The sequence below is a fragment of the Pleurodeles waltl genome, chromosome 8 (assembly GCF_031143425.1).
Source record: "Pleurodeles waltl isolate 20211129_DDA chromosome 8, aPleWal1.hap1.20221129, whole genome shotgun sequence".
NCBI lineage: Eukaryota > Metazoa > Chordata > Amphibia > Caudata > Salamandridae > Pleurodeles > Pleurodeles waltl.
This window is the reverse complement of record NC_090447.1, coordinates 1327561828-1327581125: the sequence shown is the minus strand read 5'-3', so window position 1 is coordinate 1327581125 and position 19298 is coordinate 1327561828. Positions and strand designations below refer to the sequence as shown.

The 19298-nt window shown below is 44.8% G+C and overlaps 1 protein-coding gene across 1 annotated transcript in view; it reads left to right on the top strand.

Moving 5' to 3' along the window:
• The window catches only part of ATM (ATM serine/threonine kinase), a 1319133-nt gene that overhangs the window by 137313 nt on the left and 1162522 nt on the right, over window positions 1–19298 (top strand). Inside the window, exon 8 of the mRNA XM_069202321.1 lies at window positions 16364–16533. Within this exon, the coding sequence (XP_069058422.1) occupies window positions 16364–16533 (170 nt within the window). The remainder of the gene's footprint in view (window positions 1–16363; window positions 16534–19298) is intronic.

Genomic DNA, 19298 nt, shown 5'->3' with positions numbered 1-19298 from the left:
GTGGGCAACCCACCCACTGTAGAGACTTGTGAGACTGTGGCTTTCCACTCCCCAGGATGGAATAGTGGGCAACCCACCCACTGTAGAGACTTGAGAGACTGTGGCTTTACAGTCCCCAGGATTGAACAGTGGGCGTGTGGCCCTCTCGTGGATTTGGTGTCGTGCACTCAACCGGCTGAGGTGCCCCCCCTTTCCCTCCCCCTGAGGTGCCTGTTTTCTTGCTCTCTGATGCCTCTGCAGTGTTCTCTCCGTCATGGTCGGGGATCTTGTGTGGGCCTCGCCCATACTGTGTGGGCCCAGTGTTCCACTGACCTAATTGGAGCACTACCTGGGCTACTATGCTTGGTGTATATTTTGTTTATGGTGTATATATATATATATATATATATATATTTTTGCCTACTTGATTTTAATATATTACAATGGTTCCACTAATTTCCTTTTGTCTTTGCATTCTTCCGTGTGGGTTGGTGGGTGTGACTATCCTGTATTAATATGTATTAGTGTGTGTGTTGTAGTGGGTGAGGGTGGGGGTGTTGCGTTTGTGTGTCCCTCCCCCCTCCCCTGTGTCGTAGGTGCAGTACTCACCGTGGTCTTCGCCACCGGCGTTCGTGCTCCTGGTAGAGGAGCAGGAAGGCTATCGCAGGGAGAATTTGGAGTTCCGGCTCCATAGTGTCCTAGTTCCTCGTGGGGTGTGTATAGGTGAGCGCTTTCCCTTCCAATTCCTGTTTACGCCGTGTTTTTATCCGCGGTGAATCCGCCCCCAAAAAGGTGGCAGATTGGCCTGTTGTGATACTGTGGGCGGTATTTTGTCTTCCGCCTGTCTTTTGGAGGTGACCGCCAAGCTGTTTGTTTGTACCGCCGTGGTGGTCGGAGTGTTAAAGTGGCTGTCTTTGTTGGCGGTTTCTGCCACGGTCGTAATTGCTAATTTTTTCCGCCGGCCTGTTGGCGGTCTTACCACCATTTTAACACCGACCGCCAGGGTTGTAATGACCACCTTAATCTATAAATGAATGGCAGTAGTTTACCAAAAAATTGTATCAAAGTGTTGTGGATTAAATTTTACATTCAATAAGTGGTGTATCATGATGCAATTTAAAGCAGTGTGTAACTCACAAGAGTAAGAATTTCAGTTGTGTGTTTAAGAAGTGAGTACTGTTGGCCGTGAATGGTATGAGCAGGAGGAAAAATTAGCATTTTGTGAATCCCTGCATTCTGTCAAATCCCTTGGAGCATTTAAAAGCTTGGAAGGCCATGGCGTGGGTGAATTTCTGTATTATCTGGAAAATGTGGCACAGAGGATAGGAATATGTTCCAGAGAATGGTGTAAGAATCACAATGGAAAAGCAAGTTTTTGGTAAGATGAATTTCAGGGAGAAGCAGTGGTGTTTGGGAGTCTTGAAGTTGTTATGGTTGCCTGGGTTTGCCTCAAAATGCAAGTCCTGTTTCAGTGGATCACTGAATGAATGATTAACTAGGAGAATGTGAAGGTCAGTCTGATTTTTAAAAACGAAGCAAAAGAAATCAATACATTGTAAAGCAAATTAAATTACTTGATGATATTGATGCTTCAACAGTGGCAGTAACCAACACAGTCAGGTTCTTTACTTCCAAAGGATTAAAGCGTGCCTAATGCATAGGTACATAAGTGTTCATTGAAAATCCCATTCAACCTAAACATTGGTTTTAGTGAGGTGCAACATACTAATAAAACTCTGGACAGCACCATAATAGATCAGCCACGGCCAGCTTCACTTGGATGGGGCAGGTGTTGGGGGGGGGGGGGGGACTCAGACCTTTTTGGCGCGGTGCAGCGCCGCGCTCCTCTTCCCTGCTGGCTACAGGCACAGGCTGGCAGCCTGGCCTGCGGCCAATCCTGACGCTGCCTTTGAGAAAGACTGGGGGCTTGTGCACTCTCTCTCCAGCCCAACGGTGTTGCTGGGCTGGAGAGAGCCTACAGCAAATGTGTGTTTTGCTAGCTCGAACACACATGCGCTCTGAGGGGGAGTGCTGGGGGAGTCCTGAGCACTTCCCCTCAAGGCACGTCACCCCTATGGCCCACCCCTTTACAAGGACACAATAACAAACACTGTTTGTTATCGTTACTTTGTAAAGGTTTTGCAGCTGGCGTAGGGGCGACGCTCCTCCACCCTCATGGTGGAGTCGCCCCTGTAATAGATATAGCATGGAGTTTTTTTTTATACCTGTAGAAACTACATAGCATGCTCCCCTGTGTACCGGCCCAGTCTAAACCAAATTCATTAATTGGGAGAACCATGAATCGTGCTCTAAGGATGCATTGCCTGGTTTCCATAGTTAATGCTGACTTTAAATATGGTTAAAGTTTTGTGTCTCCATATGATTTTAAAATAGGAACAGTATAGGTGATTGGGTGAATGCTTGCTAGATCTGCTTTCTTCGAGCTGAGTGTGGCCTATTTCCTCAAAGTAGCTTTCATAATACAGTATGGGAATATTTAGGACCGTCAACGTTTCCAGATTGACCTCTAGAGCAGAAGCTGCCTCTACCGGTATAATCACTTGGAGAATCTTTTTAAGGGAGTTGGGTTTGACTTGTTACATTGCATAGTAGTACTTAAGAAGGCAGCCTTAAATTAAATATGTTGGCCCTACATGTCAAACTCCAAGGGAAGTAGCGAGTGTCAAGGAGACTTGGGAAGATGAAACGGCCTCCTTGAAAGCTTGGAACTTTGTTTTGTCCAGTGTTGAAGTGAATGCCCCTGTGCAAGCATGTTTACTATATGAGAGGTTAGGTTAGCAACCTTGCCATAGTGACTGACAATGGCCTCTGCATTGGGGGATTATAGCTGGTGAGCTGCAAAAGGCAAATGTGACTGCGTGGGCCTTCCTATTATTATGTTTGAGGGTAGGAGTCGGTTTACCTTTGTCCATGAACCAGACATCAAGGTAGTTGTAGTTGATGTTTGAGTAATCCACTGGTTGCCTTCATTGGCAGTGGTGTAAGAATGCAGACTAAAACCAGTTTGGTAGAAGGATGTGATGTTAGTTTTGGTGACCCATGTTTCAAGTTGACAAAGTTGAATGTTGATGTATGTTTTGGCCTCTACATCCAGCAACGCAATTAGTTTGTAATTCCCTTGGCTGACATTACACCCCTTTTCATGAATTGGATCAGAGATATATCCCTTGATAGATTAATTTAATTTAGACAAGGCTGACAGACTATAGAGGCAAAAAAAAAGTCTTCAACTTTTTACGAAAAAAAGTTCTGAGCTCTCTAGGCGAAGTTCCAATGGAAGAGAGTTCCATAAGTTACCTGCCTTAAAAGCAAAAGACCTGCCTCCCCATTTCGCTTTCTTAACACAATATATATTAATCAGGGAAGCGGATGAAGATCTAAGTGATCTTTGTGGTGTATAGGGGGTTATAATCCGCCTAAGAAAGGCCAGCCCCTTATTGTGAAGTGCCCGGTGAACGAAACAAGCAGCTTTGAAGTTAATACGCTGTTCAATGGGTAGCCAATGGAGAGAGGCCAGAGCGGATGTAGCAGAATGGTGTCTGGGAGTGCCCATTAGAAGGTGGGCGGCAGCATTATGTGCCACCTGCACTCTCTTCAGGACATATTTAGGAGAGCTCAGATTGCAGGTCCTTTGTGCATTGTAAACACTTCATATACAGGGGAGTGAGCCAGTTGGCCCAGGCGTCTACGTCTGACATAAAGGGTGCACTTGGGAGCCTGATAGGGCCAGGGGCCTCATTGATTCTCGTGGCCGTAATGGCTTTGGTCAGAATCTCCGTTAAAAATCGTAGACCTAGTTGCCACCTCTTCATTGTCCTGGTCTAATCCCTTCCTCATATCAGCTACACTATGACAAGCTCTGGAGTCCGGGTCTACGTATAAGTCCTGTACAAATTCGACCCATTTTGTTGTTGCAACACGGTTCGTCTGATAGCAGATTTGTTATTTAATGTGCTAATGCAGAGCCAAAACCTCTCCTGGTTTTCACTAGGCAAAAGGGAAAATGATTGAATCCATTTCAACTCTATATACATTACTTTCAACTTCCACAGCAGGATGCAATTAGTTTTCCTTTTGTCTTCTAGCTCCTGTAAATCATCCTGGTTACTTTGATCTTTCCTAGCGGCAGCATTCAGGTTTATTTTTTAAACTTAATCTTAGCTCAGTGGAGAACCAGGGGACGTTCTTCCTACTATGTTCCTTAGTGGTTGTTGGACTGTGTTTTCTCTTGCCCTTCAGATGACTGAAAACGTATTCAGTAACTGGGTGACAATCGTGTTGTAATTTCCCCGAGCTAACAAACATCGTTAGCACTTGCATTTTCCACCTGTTGAATGTGTCCAGCTGCATCTTTCCCTGTTTTAATCACCTCACCAGCAAGTATTTTTCAAAACCTGTTTGCTCATCTACAATAAATGATTAACATGTAGGGAGCCCCAGGTCGAACTGTAAAATCGCTGGCTAGTGATCACTTTCGTTGCGTTGCATTATGGTGTGAGATGTGCATTGAGCTAGCAGCCACACACTTGCAAAAGTGTAATCTGGCGTGGACATGCTTCTAAATGAATGTATAGAATGTATGAATACGTTATTTGCTGTCTTGTTTTTGAATCAGAGATATGAGCTCAGGAGCTTTTAGCCAGCGTGATATATATCCTGGTAAAGAAGGACTAGAGCCATGGTGCAGTTCTACGATGTCTAAATTATGAATGTTGAAATTGCCTTTTATAATAACCTCATACAGAGGAAATCTGCAGATTAGGTCAGAAAGTGCCGAACAGAGAGACAGAGTCAGGGCTCCTATGCTGCTATCTGATAGAGACTTCTAGTTGCAGATTCCTTACCTTTTGAATTCCACCAGGCATCAGACTGGATCCGTAGACTTTTTCTTCGAGTAGTACCTCTGCGCGCTGTCAGGTGGCGTTGGTCGACTCCGCGGGTGTCGGTGGCGTCGTGTTCTCAGTGATGTCACGGTCGTATATAGGCACCACCCCGGCGCGCTGACGTCAGTTCTTTTCTTTCCGTGCCATCCTACTAGCAGATCCGGAGAGGAGCTACCTCAGTCATTTTTTTACTACAATGGCATTTTTTGTCTAACAATTTTGGCCATGTCGTAGATGCGTCGAGCGATGTTCCGTAAGACCAGTTTTAAGCCCTGCGACTCCTGTCACTGAATTATGTCGGTGATGGATCCGCACCTTGTGTGTCTTTGGTGCCTGGAGCGCGATCACGACCCAAAGTCGTGCTCTAAGTGTCGAGCCATGAACCTGAAAGCTTTGACCGAGCAGTCCCTAAAGGTAATGGCTTCCCGACACTCAACAGGCCGCGGAGTCACCACCACTCTTCGTCCTCAAAGTCATCACGATATTCGGGTCATAAGAAAAAGAAGTCGAAGAAGAACAAACCTTCTTCGAATTCACCCTATCGCTCAGACAATGCGGCGAGGGAAGAGCATTGACGCTCTAGGCCTCCATCCACGGAGCATCCATCTGGGTCCGCCTCATGCTTCCCTGACTTCCCGGACGTCGGAGCCATCCCAGCCCAGCTAAAAGAGTTTTCGGAGGCAGTGTGCCTCATTTTTGGGCAGACCCACTCACCTTTTGCGCCCTCAGGCAAAGGTGAGTCGGTGAGGGCCCCCTTGGGTTCGAAGTAGTCTGCTTCAGCCACGGCTCCGGAGGGCTACTCCGGATCCAATCTCAGAACCGCCCCAATGCCGGTCATGCCTCAGCGACCTTCCCCGGCGTCTAGTCAGACGTCAACGCTCCCAACGTCGGTTGGGCCCACAATCCGTGTCGATCCTATTCTCATACCCAATGGTCCAGCCAGAACAACGTAGCTCGATGCTGATTCCGTTCTTTATGTGCTCTCCTGGGCCCAAGGTTGATCCAGACCCATATACTTATGGGTATGAATACAGGAAGAGTTTAGAGGGGCCACTGGACCTTTTAGAATACCAACTTGACCCCCAAATGGACTGAGTGCAGGATTTGGGTGATGCCAGTGGTCTAGACGCCTCCCCTGACACTGGTATGCTCTCTCTCTTGGACTTTGAGCTACTTTCTGTGGAGGTTAGGCCTAACATCCTAACCAACGTGCTTCAGCTAGAGTCTTCCACATCAGAACCACTTCTCCCCTTTAATGAGGCACTGACGAACGTGTTTTTGGGTAATTGGTCTAGACCCAGCACAGGGGCTCCTGTGAATAGAATGATTGCCCGCCGTCATCGGCCTGCACCAACAGACCCAAAATTCCTCATCCAACACCCCACGCCTGAGAGCCTTGTGATCCAGGCTTTCTCTTCTTCTTCCTGTGGCGCATTCCCTGCCGCCCCACCCCCCCATACAGGAAATCAAAGAGACTGGATAGTTTGGGGAAGAAAAATGTTTTCTTCTGCCAGTTTAGCGCTGTGGTCGGTGAACACCGTATGCCTTTTGGGCCTCTATTCCCATACTCTCTGGGATATGGTAGTGCAGGTGCCGCCTACAGTTCCGGAGGAGAGCCGGACTGTCCTCTCCCAAGCACTTGCAGATGGGAGAAATGCAGCCAAGTTCTTCATCCGCTGTGGACTGGATACGACCGACTCTCTAGGCAGATTGGTTGCATCAACGGATGCACTAAGACGTCATGCCTGGCTGAGAACATCTAGCTTTTCGGTGGATGTCCAGCAAACGTTGAAGGAGATGCCCTTTGATTGTACCCGTCTCTTCAGAGAAAAGGCAGACGCTGCGTTCAAGTGCTTTAAGGATTCCCGAGCCACGGCCCAGTCCCTTTGCCTCGCACCTGCCCCTAGACCCCACCAGTTCTCCTCTCACCGCTTTCGTAGTTTTGGAAGGGCACCCAACTTCGTCCTTATCCACCGAATCATCGACCTGCGCATTTTGAACAGCCCCTACGCGGGATCCCACGATCTCGGGGATCAGGGAGCCAGCAGGTCACCCAGTCCACCCCCTCCTCGGTCTCCAAAACTTCAGTTGGAACACCTGGAACCAGTTGGAGGCAGGATTCGCCATCATCTGCCCACCTGGAAATCCACTACCACGGACAGGAGGGTCCTCCAGATTGTTCGGAAGGGCTACTCTATCCCTTTCTTCTCCTCCTGCCATGCCACCTTCATCCGAGCACATATCGGAGGATCACATGGCACTTCTCCGCGAGGAAGTCAAAGCTCTTTTGGCCAAAGGAGGTATAGAGAGGGTCCCTGTGTCAGAAGTAGGTTGTGGTTGTTATTCCTGCTACTTTCTGGTAACAAAGAAGGACAAGGGCCTTCGTCCTATCTTAGATCTTCGGTCCCTCAATCTCTTCCTCAAAAAGGGGAAGTTCAAGATACTGACACTGGCTCAGCTCTTATCTGCCCTGGACTCGGGAGACTGGATGGTATTGTTGAAGTTGCAGGACGCATCCCCGTCTTGCCGGCCCACAGATGTTACCTAAGATTCATGGTAGGCCACGAGCACTTCCAGTTCGCAGTTCTCCCCTTTGGCCTTACCAGTGCCACTTGGTGTTCATGAAAGTGATGGTAGTAGTTGCTGCTCATCTGCGCAGGTTAGGGGTCCCAGTATTCCTCTACCTCGATGAAGGCGGATACGCCCCAGAAAGTCGTCTTCAACCTCCAGACAACGGCAAACCTCTTGCATTCACTGGGGTTCACTATAAACATGCTGAAGTCACATCTGACTCCTTCTCAGACACTCCCTTTCATAGGAGCAGACCTGGACACAGTGCAGTTTCTGGCTTATCCTGAAAAGCGAGTCCAGGATATTCGGGCATTGATACTGATGTTTCAGCCTCTGTCCTGGATTTCGGTGAGAATGACTCTGAGGCTGCTAGGCCTCATGGCCTCCTGTATCCTGCTGGTTAAAAGGCCAGATGGCATATGCGGGCTCTGCAGTGGGACCTGAAGTTCCAGTGGGCTCAGCATCAGGAGATACCCTGCAACAAAGTCCAGATCTCGGAAGGAACTGCAAAAGATCTTCAGTGGTGGCTAATGAATCAAGATTGGGTCAAGGGCAAATCCCTCTCCTTTCCCCAACCAGACCTCACAGTAGTGACAGATGCGTCACTCCTGGGATGGGCTGGCCACATGGGAGACGCAGAGATCAGAGGCCTCTGGTCTCCGGCACAATCCAGGCTTCATATCAATCTGTTGGAGCTCATTGCGATTAGACTAGCATTGAAAGCATTTCTTCCCTCTCTCAGAGGGAAAGCAGTGCAAGTGTTCACGGACAACACCACCTCCATGTGGTACTGCAACAAACAAGGTGGAGTGGGGTTGTGAACTCTTTGTCAAGAGGTTCTTCGTCTCTGGATTTGGCTGGAACATCAGGACATTTCCCTGGTGGTTAAACATCTGGCGGGCTCCTTGAACACCAGAGCAGACAAACTCACCAGACGATGCATAGTAGATCACAAATGGCATCTTCATCTGGAGGTGATGCAAGGTCTCTTTCAGCAGTGGGGAGAACCTTGGTTAGACTTGTTCGCTCCTGTAGAGAATGCGCAATGTCAGCTGTTTTGTGCGTTGGATTTTCCCAGGTGGCACTCACTCGGTGACGCCTTTCATCTCGAGTGGAGCTCAGGCCTCCTGTACACCTTTCCGCCCGCACCACTTCTGCTCAGAGTTCTGAAGAAGGTCAGGCAAGACCGGCCCCAAGTTAATCTGGTGGCTCCAGACTGGGCACGAAGAGTCTGGTATCCCAAGCTCTTTAGCATGGCCATAGCTCCTCTGATCAGACTGCCCATTCGGGAGAATCTTCTGTTGCAGCAGCAGGCAAGGGTCATCGATCCAAACCTGTCTACTCTCTGCCTCCTTGCTTGGAGATTGAGTACTGACAGTTGGCGGCTTTTGACCTTCCACTCGAAGTCTGTAAAGTCGTCTTGGCCACCAGGCGTCCCTCCAACAAAACAGTATATGTCTGTCGTTGGAATAAATGTGTGGCATGGTGTATTGGCAAATCTGTCAATCCTCTCTCTGCACCTCTTTCTGAAGTTCTGCTCTTTGTTCTCTCTCTTGCCCAAGAGGGCTCTGCCTTGGGCACCCTCAAGGACTATCTTTCTGCTATCTCTGCCTTCCTGACACTACCTGACCAACCATCTTTATTCAAATCTCCCATTGGTGGGAGGTTTCTCAAAGGCCTCAAACATCTCTTCCCACCTATCCCATTTATCATGCCCCAACGGGATTTAAATTTAATCCTCACATACCTGATGTGCACTCAATTCGAGCCGCTTTACAGCTGCCCTTTACAGCTCCCCTTTACAGCTCCTAACCATCAAGACTGCCTTCTTGGTTGCCACTACCTCTGCTCGTAGGGTAAGTGAGGTCCAAGCTTTGTCATCTAAACCATCTTTCCTGGCAGTACATCCTGACAAAGCGGTACTCCGCACTAAGGCTTCTTTTCTCCCTAAAGTGGTAACACCCTTCCACGTAGGTCAATCCATCACCTTCCCTACTTTTTACCCATCCCTACATCCCTCACATGAGGAGAGACTCCACCGCCTGGACCCAAAAAGAGTGTTGGAGTTCTACCTTGATCGTACTGAAGACGTCCGGGTGAACGTTCAACTCTTTGTGGGATATGTGGGAGTAAAGAAAGGGAAGGTGGTGCAAAAGAGAACCATTTCACGATGGTTCCTCCTATGCATCAAAATGTGCTGCGCTTTGGCAATGAAAAACCCCCTGAGGGTTTGCGAGCTCACTCAACTAGAGCAACTGCAGCTACCACAGCGTTAGCACAATGCGTTCCAGTCCTGGAAATCTGTCAGGCAGCCACGTGGGCATCTCTGCACACGTTCACCAAGCACTATATATAACATAAATATTGTGCTTGTATATATCATGATCACTGCCCATGGGTATTGAGCACTAATTTGCATTACATAAGGTAAGATTCATTTTAATTTAACCCCTTCTGTGCCGCAGACATAAGGGTTGCGTCCCGCGGGACAGTGCTCCTGGGCCGAGGACGTAACCATTACATCCTGGCACTGGCCCACAGGGGGAGGGCCTAGGGCAGGGATGGAAGAGGAATCTCCTTCTGTTGGCCAAGGGTGGCCAGAAAGCCCACCAGACACCAGGGAAGAATGTTCGTCAAAAAAGAGGTTGGGGTATGGCTATACCCCCACCCCAAATGAATCGGGACAAAGTTGTTCTGCCCACCGGTGGGCAAATGGGGCAGTTACCCCCGATCCACTCCCTAGAGGGAGGGGGCTGGGGGGGTAGAAAACCTACTAGATGCCAGGGAATAAAAAAAAAAAAAAAAGAAAATAGTGGGGTGGTGGCTACCAACCAGTATGGGCATGGTTAAGCCCAGCTGAATGGGGTAACAGTCTTTCAGCTCTCCCCCAGCATACTGAATTATCTTATCCCAACAGCAAGCAAGAGGACATTTGATTATTTTCGGTTTTGGTTTTACATTTGGGCCATGAGAGCTTCGCTAACTCTCAAAATCGTCCCACTTGGAAAGGTGAGGGCTGCACTTTTTGGACTTTGGGTCGCTGCCATGTAGAAAAATCTAGGAGACCTAGACACATCTGGTTGAGTCCAGGGTGGGGTGCTTCACATGCACCCGCACCATTTTCTTACCCACAATGTCCTGAAAATCTCCAACTTTGCTTGAAATCACACATTTTCCCCACATTTTTGTAATGGAACCTCCGTAATCTGCAGGAATCCACAAACTTCCTACCACCCAGCATTGTCACATCTATACCGATAACAATTCTGCCCCACTTGTCATCCTAAGAATGTTTTTTTTCAAACTACCCTTTTGGACCCGCTTTAGTTCCCCCTCAATTTCGAATTTTTTTTGGCTCTTCCCTGTCACAGGCCCACCTACACAAATGAGGTGTCATTTTTATCAGGAGATTGAGGGGAACGTTGGGTGGTAGGAAATTTGAGCCGGCCCTGTGATCCCACACTGAAATGTGGGGAATTTCTTTTTTTTTTTTTTATAGCTAAATTTGAGATTTGCTGAGGATTCTGGGTAAGAAAACAGTGCAGGATCCACACTAATCACACCTCCCTGGACTCTCTCGGGTGTGAATTTTTAAGAAATGTCTGGGTTTGGTGGGTTTCCCTAGATGACTGCTGAACCTAGGACCAAAAACGCAGGCCCCCCCACAAAAACGGGTAGTTTTTATTTGAACATTTTGATGTGTCCACTTAGTGTTTTGGGGTATTTTCTGTCGCAGGTTCTAGGCCTACCCACACAAGTGATGTTCCATTTTTATCGGGAGACTTGGTGGAATGCTGGGTGGAAGGAAATTTGTGGCTCCTCCCAGATTCCAGAAGCTTCTGTCACCGAAATGTGAGGAAAAAGTGTTTTTGTTTTTGGGGCCAAATTTTGAGGTTTGCAAAGGATTCTGGGTAACAGAACCTGGTCAGAACCCCACAAGTCACCCCATCTTGGATTCCCCTAGGTGTCTAGATGTCAGAAATGCACAGCTTTGGTAGGTCTCCCTAGGTGCCGGCTGAGCTAGAGGCCAAAATCCACATCTAGGCACTTCGCAAAAAACAGGTCAGTTTTCTTTGGAAAAATGTGATGTGTCCATGTTGTGTTTTTGGACGTTTTCCTGTCGTGGGCACTAGGCCTACCCACACAAGTGAGGTACCATTTTTATTGGGAGGCTTGGGGGAATGCTGGGTGGAAGGAAGTTTGTGGCTCCACTCAGATTCCAGAACTTTCTATCACCGAAATGTGAAAAAAGCAATGTTTTGCCAAATTTTGAGGTTTGCAAAGGATTCTGGGTAACAGAACCTTGTGAGAGCCCCACAAGTCACCCCAACCTGGATTCCCCTAGGTGTCTAGTTTTCTAGTTTAAAAAAATGCACAGGTTTGGTAGGTTTCCTAGGTGCCGGCTGAGCTGGAGGACAAAATCCACAGCTAGGCACTTTCCAAAAACTTCAAATTTCAATGTAAAAATGTGATGAGTCCATGCTGTGTTTCCTGTTGTGGGTATTTAGCCTACCCACACAAGTGAGGTGCTGTTTTTATCGGGAGACTTGGTGGAACACAGAATAGAAGAACAAGTGTTATTGCCCCTTGTCTTTCTCTACAATTTTTCCTTCCAAATGTAAGACAGTGTGTAAAAAAGACGTCTATTTGAGAAATGCCCTGTAATTCACATGCTAGTATGGGGACCTCGGAATTCAGAGATGTGTAAATAACCCCTGCTTCTCAACACGTTATGTTGTGCCCATTTTGGAAATACAGAGGTTTGCTTGATACCTATTTTTCACTCTTTACATTTCACCAAATGAATTGCTGTATACCTGGTATACAATGAAAACCCACTACAAGGTGCAGCTCCTTTATTGGCTCTAGGTACCTAGGGTTCTTGATGAACCTACAACCCCTATATATCCCCGCAACCAGAAGAGTCCAGCAGATGTAACAGTATATTGCTTTTGAAAATTTGACGTCGCAAAAGGTGGAGAGAAGTGGCTAGTTTTTTCCCCTCTCAATTTCAATAGTTTTTTTCCAGCTGTTATTTCCTGTAAGAAAACCTCGTATGATCTACACAAATGACCCCTTGCTGAATTCAGAATGTTGTCTACATTTCAGAGATGTTTAGCTGTCCCGGATCCAGCATTGGTTTCGCACCCATTTCTCTTACTAACTGGAACGAGGCTAAAAGCACACAAAAAATAGTAAAAATGGTGTATGTCCCAGTAAAAAGCCAAACTTGTGTTGAAATTGTTTTTTTTTTTCTGATTTGTCTGCCTGTTCCTGAAAGCTGGGAAGATGGTGATTTTAGCACTGCAAACCTTTTGTTGATGCCATTTTCAGGGTAAAAAACTACAAGCCTTCTTCTGCAGCCCCTTTTCCCCGTTTAAAAAACAAAACAATCGCTGTATTTTGTCTAATTTCCTGAAAGCTGGTAAGATGGTGATTGTAGCACAGCAAACCCTTTTTTGATGCCATCCATATTCAGGAAAAAAACACATGCTTTCTTATGCAGCACTTTTTTTTGCTTTTTTTTGTAAAAAAACATATTTTTAGCTGTATTTTGGCTAATTTCTTGGTCTCCTCCAGGAGAACCCACAAACACTGGGTACCTTTAGAAGCCCTAGGATGTTGGGAAAAAAGGATGCAAATTTTGGACAAAATGTTATGAGGGCCTAAGTGCAAACTGCCCCAAATAGCCAAAAAAAAGGCTCGCCACATGAGGGGAAAAGGCCTGGTAGCAAAGGTGTTAAGCACTGAAGATTAAATTATGTGCCCAGAGCCAACACTGGAACTGAACCTGGTTGCAAAGATCCAAAGTTGGCAGCTCTGACCATTAGGCCATATCCATATTTCTCAAGTTCTGTGTGAAAGACATGCACAAATGGGATAATTATGTTTGACAGTATATACTGAGCACATTCTATGTTGATACGCTCTGTGAAGTTACTTTTTTTTTTTTTTAAACGGCAAGAAAACGTGGAAGATTCACCTGGGGTTTTGCTTGGGAATGCTTGCCATAATTGTTTGTTTTAAAACTGGACTTGGTGACATAGTTCAGGACCATTGTACCAACAATGATGTAGCAGTTTTCAGATTGGGGCAACAGTGTTACATCTTTGAATTCATGGGGATTGTGAAAAAATCCTAGCTTCATACAAAGGGTAGCAAATGTATTTAGCAGGAGACTGAAATATATAGCTGGTGGTGATTTTTGGAGCATACTGTTGCAAATAAAGCATTGTGCAATAGTGCACTGTCATTTACAGACACTATGTTTTCTATTGAAATGGCCTCTAAATTTGTAGAGATCTCAAGTTTTACTACTAAAACTATATAGCTATAAAGTGTTGAAATGGAGTTTCAGTAAATGTTTTGTTTGTGCAGCACCAGGTAAGTGTCTTTGTTTGTTTTGGTCCTGTCTAAATCTGTTTCTATCGCCATTCAGAATAGGAAATAATAATTATTGCATTTTTAACTACTGATATATTCTGAAATATGTGAGGAGTTCATTAACAGTTTTTAAATTGTTTGTGTTACAAAAAATGACATCATAGAGCCCTTCACACGTCAAGTACCAAAACAAGATTGAGACCTAGTTCAATAAAAAAAAAAAAAAAACTCAACTCCTCTCACTTTGTAGTCAGAGAAATAAAAGTAAACACCAATCCTGATGTTAATAGAATAAGCAGCAATTTGTCAGAAAACGTAATCTGGCATTTGACCACTGCCTTTGAAGCACAGCAAATATAAAAAGATAAATTCTGAAATGTAAAGGTATCTCTATTTATTGCTCTTTCGTGACCCACCGGCAGTGAGCTGCCTACCCACCCACTAGTGGATCTTGACTCTTAGTTCGTGGAACAGTGCTCTAGATTCTTACTTGTGTCACACGAAGCTTAGAAAAAACATTCAGTACTAATTTCTTGACGGATTCTGCGACACCTGCACTGGGCTTGTTAAGCTGTTGGTCTGCTGCAGATCTGATGAGTTTATACATCCTAGTTTGTTGCGGAATCACTGTAGCCTGTGGTTTCCTCCATTTTAGCCTGCGTGCACATGCAGTTAGAGAAGGAGTAGTGTAGTTGTCAGTGCTGTGAATTCACAGTTTTGCCAAACTGTGCGGCACACTCCAACAGCCACTGTGACAACGTGGCCAGCCGTGTAGGCTAGTCTATGGACCCGACCAGACGGGTCTCGTAAATGAGTGAGACCTGTAAGTATATCATGCAGATCAACAGATTGTGTGTGAGGGTTCAGCAAGGTATGTCTTCTTTGTCGTCATGTAGGTAAGTGTGGGTCCCAGGCAGCGCAGCTAGTGTCGGCTCATGCCTCCTTGCCAGTGGTCAAAGAGTCAATGCAGAAAAAGGGCAGCGGCGTGCTACTTCACAGGTCACGTGGAGGGAAGTGGTATCATAATTTTATAATACTGCTGGTCTTAGTTTGGAGCAATGCCTCACCTAGATTGTTGCTTCCCAGGCATTACTGGGCCCCAGAGACTGACCAGACAGGGTAAATCCCACACAACCCTGTTGGAGGGGGGGTGATGGGCCCCTCTGAAAAATTGAGACTGCCCAAGCATTGCTGCCTTTCACACCTCACATATGTCCAGGCCCAGCTGTTGCTCTGTGCCACAACAGGAACCCTAACAGGAAGGTTAAAGTCTGGTGCCTCAGGGACTATTCTTGGGCCACCTCCAGGGTCTTCGCTCAGCAGGATTATGGAGGGTTAGATTCCACCTGATTGAGCTCTTTGATGACGCGCCTACCATCATGCCCTCCCCCTGTCCTTTTTTACATTGTTACATACTTCCCTTTAACCCCTCATTTCTTCCTTCATCCCTCTTTCTTTTCTTTCTTCTCTATTCTGTATACCCTTCAACATAGAATGCGAAGGGAAGACAAAAATCAGTTTTGTTGCTCATAAAAGTCATTGATATACATATACGTAGGTTCACTGAACATAAAATCATTCTCATTTAGAAGTCATTTGATCATTAGATTATAGGTCTAATACCATATAGTATTTGGCAACTCTGGCAATGAGTAATTGTTGAAAATAAGTGCTATTAAGTATGTAAAGTCAAGACAAACTGTGTAATGGAAAAGTATCAAGATGAAACAGTTAAACATGTATATGGGCATGAGGCATGTAGACATAGTGAAGTAATGGTAGGAATAAATGGTGGAAATAAGGGAAATCAGAGATACCATATATAAAGGGATACTTGACATAGCCATTAAAAGGAGTGTGAAAAAGTGTACTTCATTATTCTTACTAACTCTAAAATTACCCTCATCCTATTTATATATTTAACTATAACTCTACAATTATAAACCCTAATGCTTAACCTAACCTTATTCTGAACATTCTTCGTCTTCCCGGATTTACAAAATAATTGTTAATATAAATGAAACAAAAATAAGTTAAAATATAAAACCCTAACCATAAATCGTGTAACTATGTTCAAATCTTATTTTTTATGAATTGAATTTTATTCTTCCTAGTACGTTTGAATGTGTTTATTTAAAAGTAAAAACTAGCAACAAACAAATGAAAAAAACTTTTGGGCTAACCTAAACTTTAAGATTAACTCCAGCTCTACCACTAAAGCTCATACATTATATTTGATTTTTTTTAAATGGAAATACTTTAACTAAATTCTTGTTAGTAGAGATGTTTTAATGTTACAAAATAAATGTAATACATTAAAGTAAATTAAACTACAATGTTGTATTTATCTTTAGTTTGGAATGTGATCACTGTATTAGAATATGCCTTTCATTTGAAAAGGTGTGGGAACATGCTTTTTGTTATTTTTGCTGGTGTTGATACTAACCTAACATTTAATGTGGACGTAATGGTTTGTGTTTGAGGTGAGCAATATGTAGTAAATACTATTTATCTTTATTTTATAGGTGCTTATGCGCATGATTTAGCAAAATGGCAAAGCATCTTGTACAACCTATACGATGCTCTGGTTAATGAGATTAACCAGATTGGCAGCAGGGGAAGGTATTCATCAGGCTCGCGCCATAAAGCTGTGAAAGAGAACTTGGTTGTATTGATATCCGACATTTGTCACCAGGTAAGAGGCTGCAGAAAACTTGTGTATTATATGGGTTCAGTATTTGTTTTTTATTGAGAGAACAACGCACAGGCAACTTTCACAAGAAATGCAGACAATATTTATTGACATTTAGCCGAAAAGAAGCACTAACGAGTGAAATACTCAGCTGGGTAATTAATGTAGTGCAGTTTGTTTCAGTTTGGGTGTTCCTATAGCGTTCACGGGTAAAATGTAAATCCCCTCACATGGAGGCATCTAGCAGTATAGCTTCCATCCCCAGAATTGTCAATAAGTATAGGTACTAGTGCAGCAGGAAATGTCAGAGCAAAGGCAGCTAGTTTGGTTACGTTAATGGAAGTGTGGGATGAGAAGTGGGTCTAAGGTGGCAGAGCTGCTAAGAATACTTATCATCATTTTGGAGGAGAAATATGCTGCAAAGGCTGAGTGGGGACCTGGAAGGATGAGAGGCGAACTGGAGAGAGAAAGTGATTTATTGTGGGATTGTGAAGCTGTGATTAAGAGCCAGATGTACTAACCTTTTACCAGTTCGCGGAATCTGCCTTTTAGAGAACACAAAGTCTTTCTGACAATCCAAGTAGTGATTCGGTAACCTGTTAGTGAATCGCAATTTGGGTTTGCGAATCACTATTCGGAAGGGGCTTGTTGAGGGTGTCCCTTCCTAAAAACCGAATTGCAATGGTACGTGTGTTGCAACTGAAATGCGGTTGCAAAACTGTCGCATTTTACCACCAATTTCAAATTGGTAGTAACCCGTTTGCAAATGGGAAGGCGTCCCTAAAGGACCCCTTCCTCTTTGTGTATGTCGCTTAAAGCATTTTTTAAGAGCAAGCAGTGGTCCCACAGACCACTGCCTACTCTTAATGAAAATAACATTTTCTTTTTTAAGTGCATCCCGTTTTCTTTTAAGGAAAATGGACTGCATTAAAAACAATTGCTTCATTAAAAAGCAATCATAGACATGGTGGCCTGCTGGCCCCAGCAAGCCACCATCCCTGTGATCTTTTTTAATTCCCAATGGGTCGCAAAGCAAGACCTACCTCATTAAGTTTTAGGAGGTATGTCTATATGCGACCCTCTGGGAAGCGCAAATGAAACTCAAGAGTTTCGTACATTTGAAATTGCAAATTTCATAATTACGATTCACAGGAAATCACAATTATGAACTCTCATTTTCAAACTTTCGTACTTGTGGCCCTAGATCTTGAGAGTTTAGATACATGAGGTGGGTGAAGGCCATTTTTAGTCACGGAGGTGTTTAGTAGATTTTGAGTGTTATCTTAGTAGTTCAGTAGCTTTTGAGTATAATCGTTTGTGGAGGAGCACCCACATTTTTGTCTTAACAGAACGAATAGAGGAAGAGATTTAAACTTGAGGAGGTGGAGTGGTTAGAGAATAATAGTCATTGAAGACTGTCCTTAGGGTGCAATTGAAGATACTGAGTGAAGCAGTGATTCAAGATTACTGTACAGTTGGTCAGTGAAAAAGTGGTACAACTCTAATGGGTACTGTTTTGATGGTGAGGTATTATTAGTTGAGTGTTTTTTAAATGGTCATGTATAGGATATTAGGTAAAATCCTATACATGACAGGAATCCCCTGAAATCCTGTGAGAAAATGGGGTTCAAACTTTTGTTAGTACAAAAATTCTCTACAGAAATTAATAATTTTCCATAATGTGTGGAATGAATTGCTCATTGTGAACATTTTCTTTGTAGTTGGCGCATTGTGCATGTTCTAAATGAACAATACAGGTCAGACAGGTGGTTCAAACATTACCACATTTAAGCCTATATTATGTAACAATTAGTAATATAGTAGATTCATGCACAGACATATGTTTTTCAGTGTTTACTCAAAGTTTTATCAACAATTAAAAAATGCATACCTCAGAGATAGTAACCAAGAGGTGCGCACTTTATTATGGGATGCGGGGGGCCCTGCACTCATAGCCACCAAAAAGTTAAGGAGAAGCTGGTACGATGGATGCTTTGCCCCACCAGACCTACGTAACTATTTACGGGCAGTTCACCTAACTGCTAACAATCACTTGACTTTACTACTGGCAACAGAACCAGCCTATCGAATGGATTGTAATGCCATGCAGCCCAGAGGGGTCATGTAGGCACTACATGGTGGGAAACGACCTCAGACCTTCCCAACTCCTACGGCTGTCATTCTGACACTCTGGCATGAAACACTGCACACGCTGGGGTGGAAAAACATCCTTACACAAAATACCCCCTATGGAAAATATCGGCATTGGGCACGCTGTCTACTCAGCCAGAATTCAGTAAATGGGACCTCATCGGCTTCTTGTAAGTCGGAGATCTGTGGACACTGGGTGCCATTCTTGCCTTTGCGGATCTCCAGACGGGATTTTAACTAGCCACTACTGAGACGTACCGCTACCTCTAAATCAGGCATGCATGCTATAAAGTGTTACCTAGAGGGGAAGCCTCTCCTGAGTCATCCCTGCTTGAAGACTGATATTATCTGAACACATGCCTAAGAAAGGAAAGTCCCTCACATACTATAAAATTATCAATAACTTGCCAGATGCACGTGGGAGTCTGAAGACACACTGAGCACATGACCTAGGGAGTTAGACTATGACGAGTGGCAAGAGACCTTAGCCTCCTTTAGGGAAGTAGTAATACGAGCAAGATTTTGGTCAGTACTACTGAAAATTCTCCATAGGAGCTATTATGCTTGTACCACCGTGGCTAAAATGGGTAGAATAGTTTCACCCTTATACCCCGAAC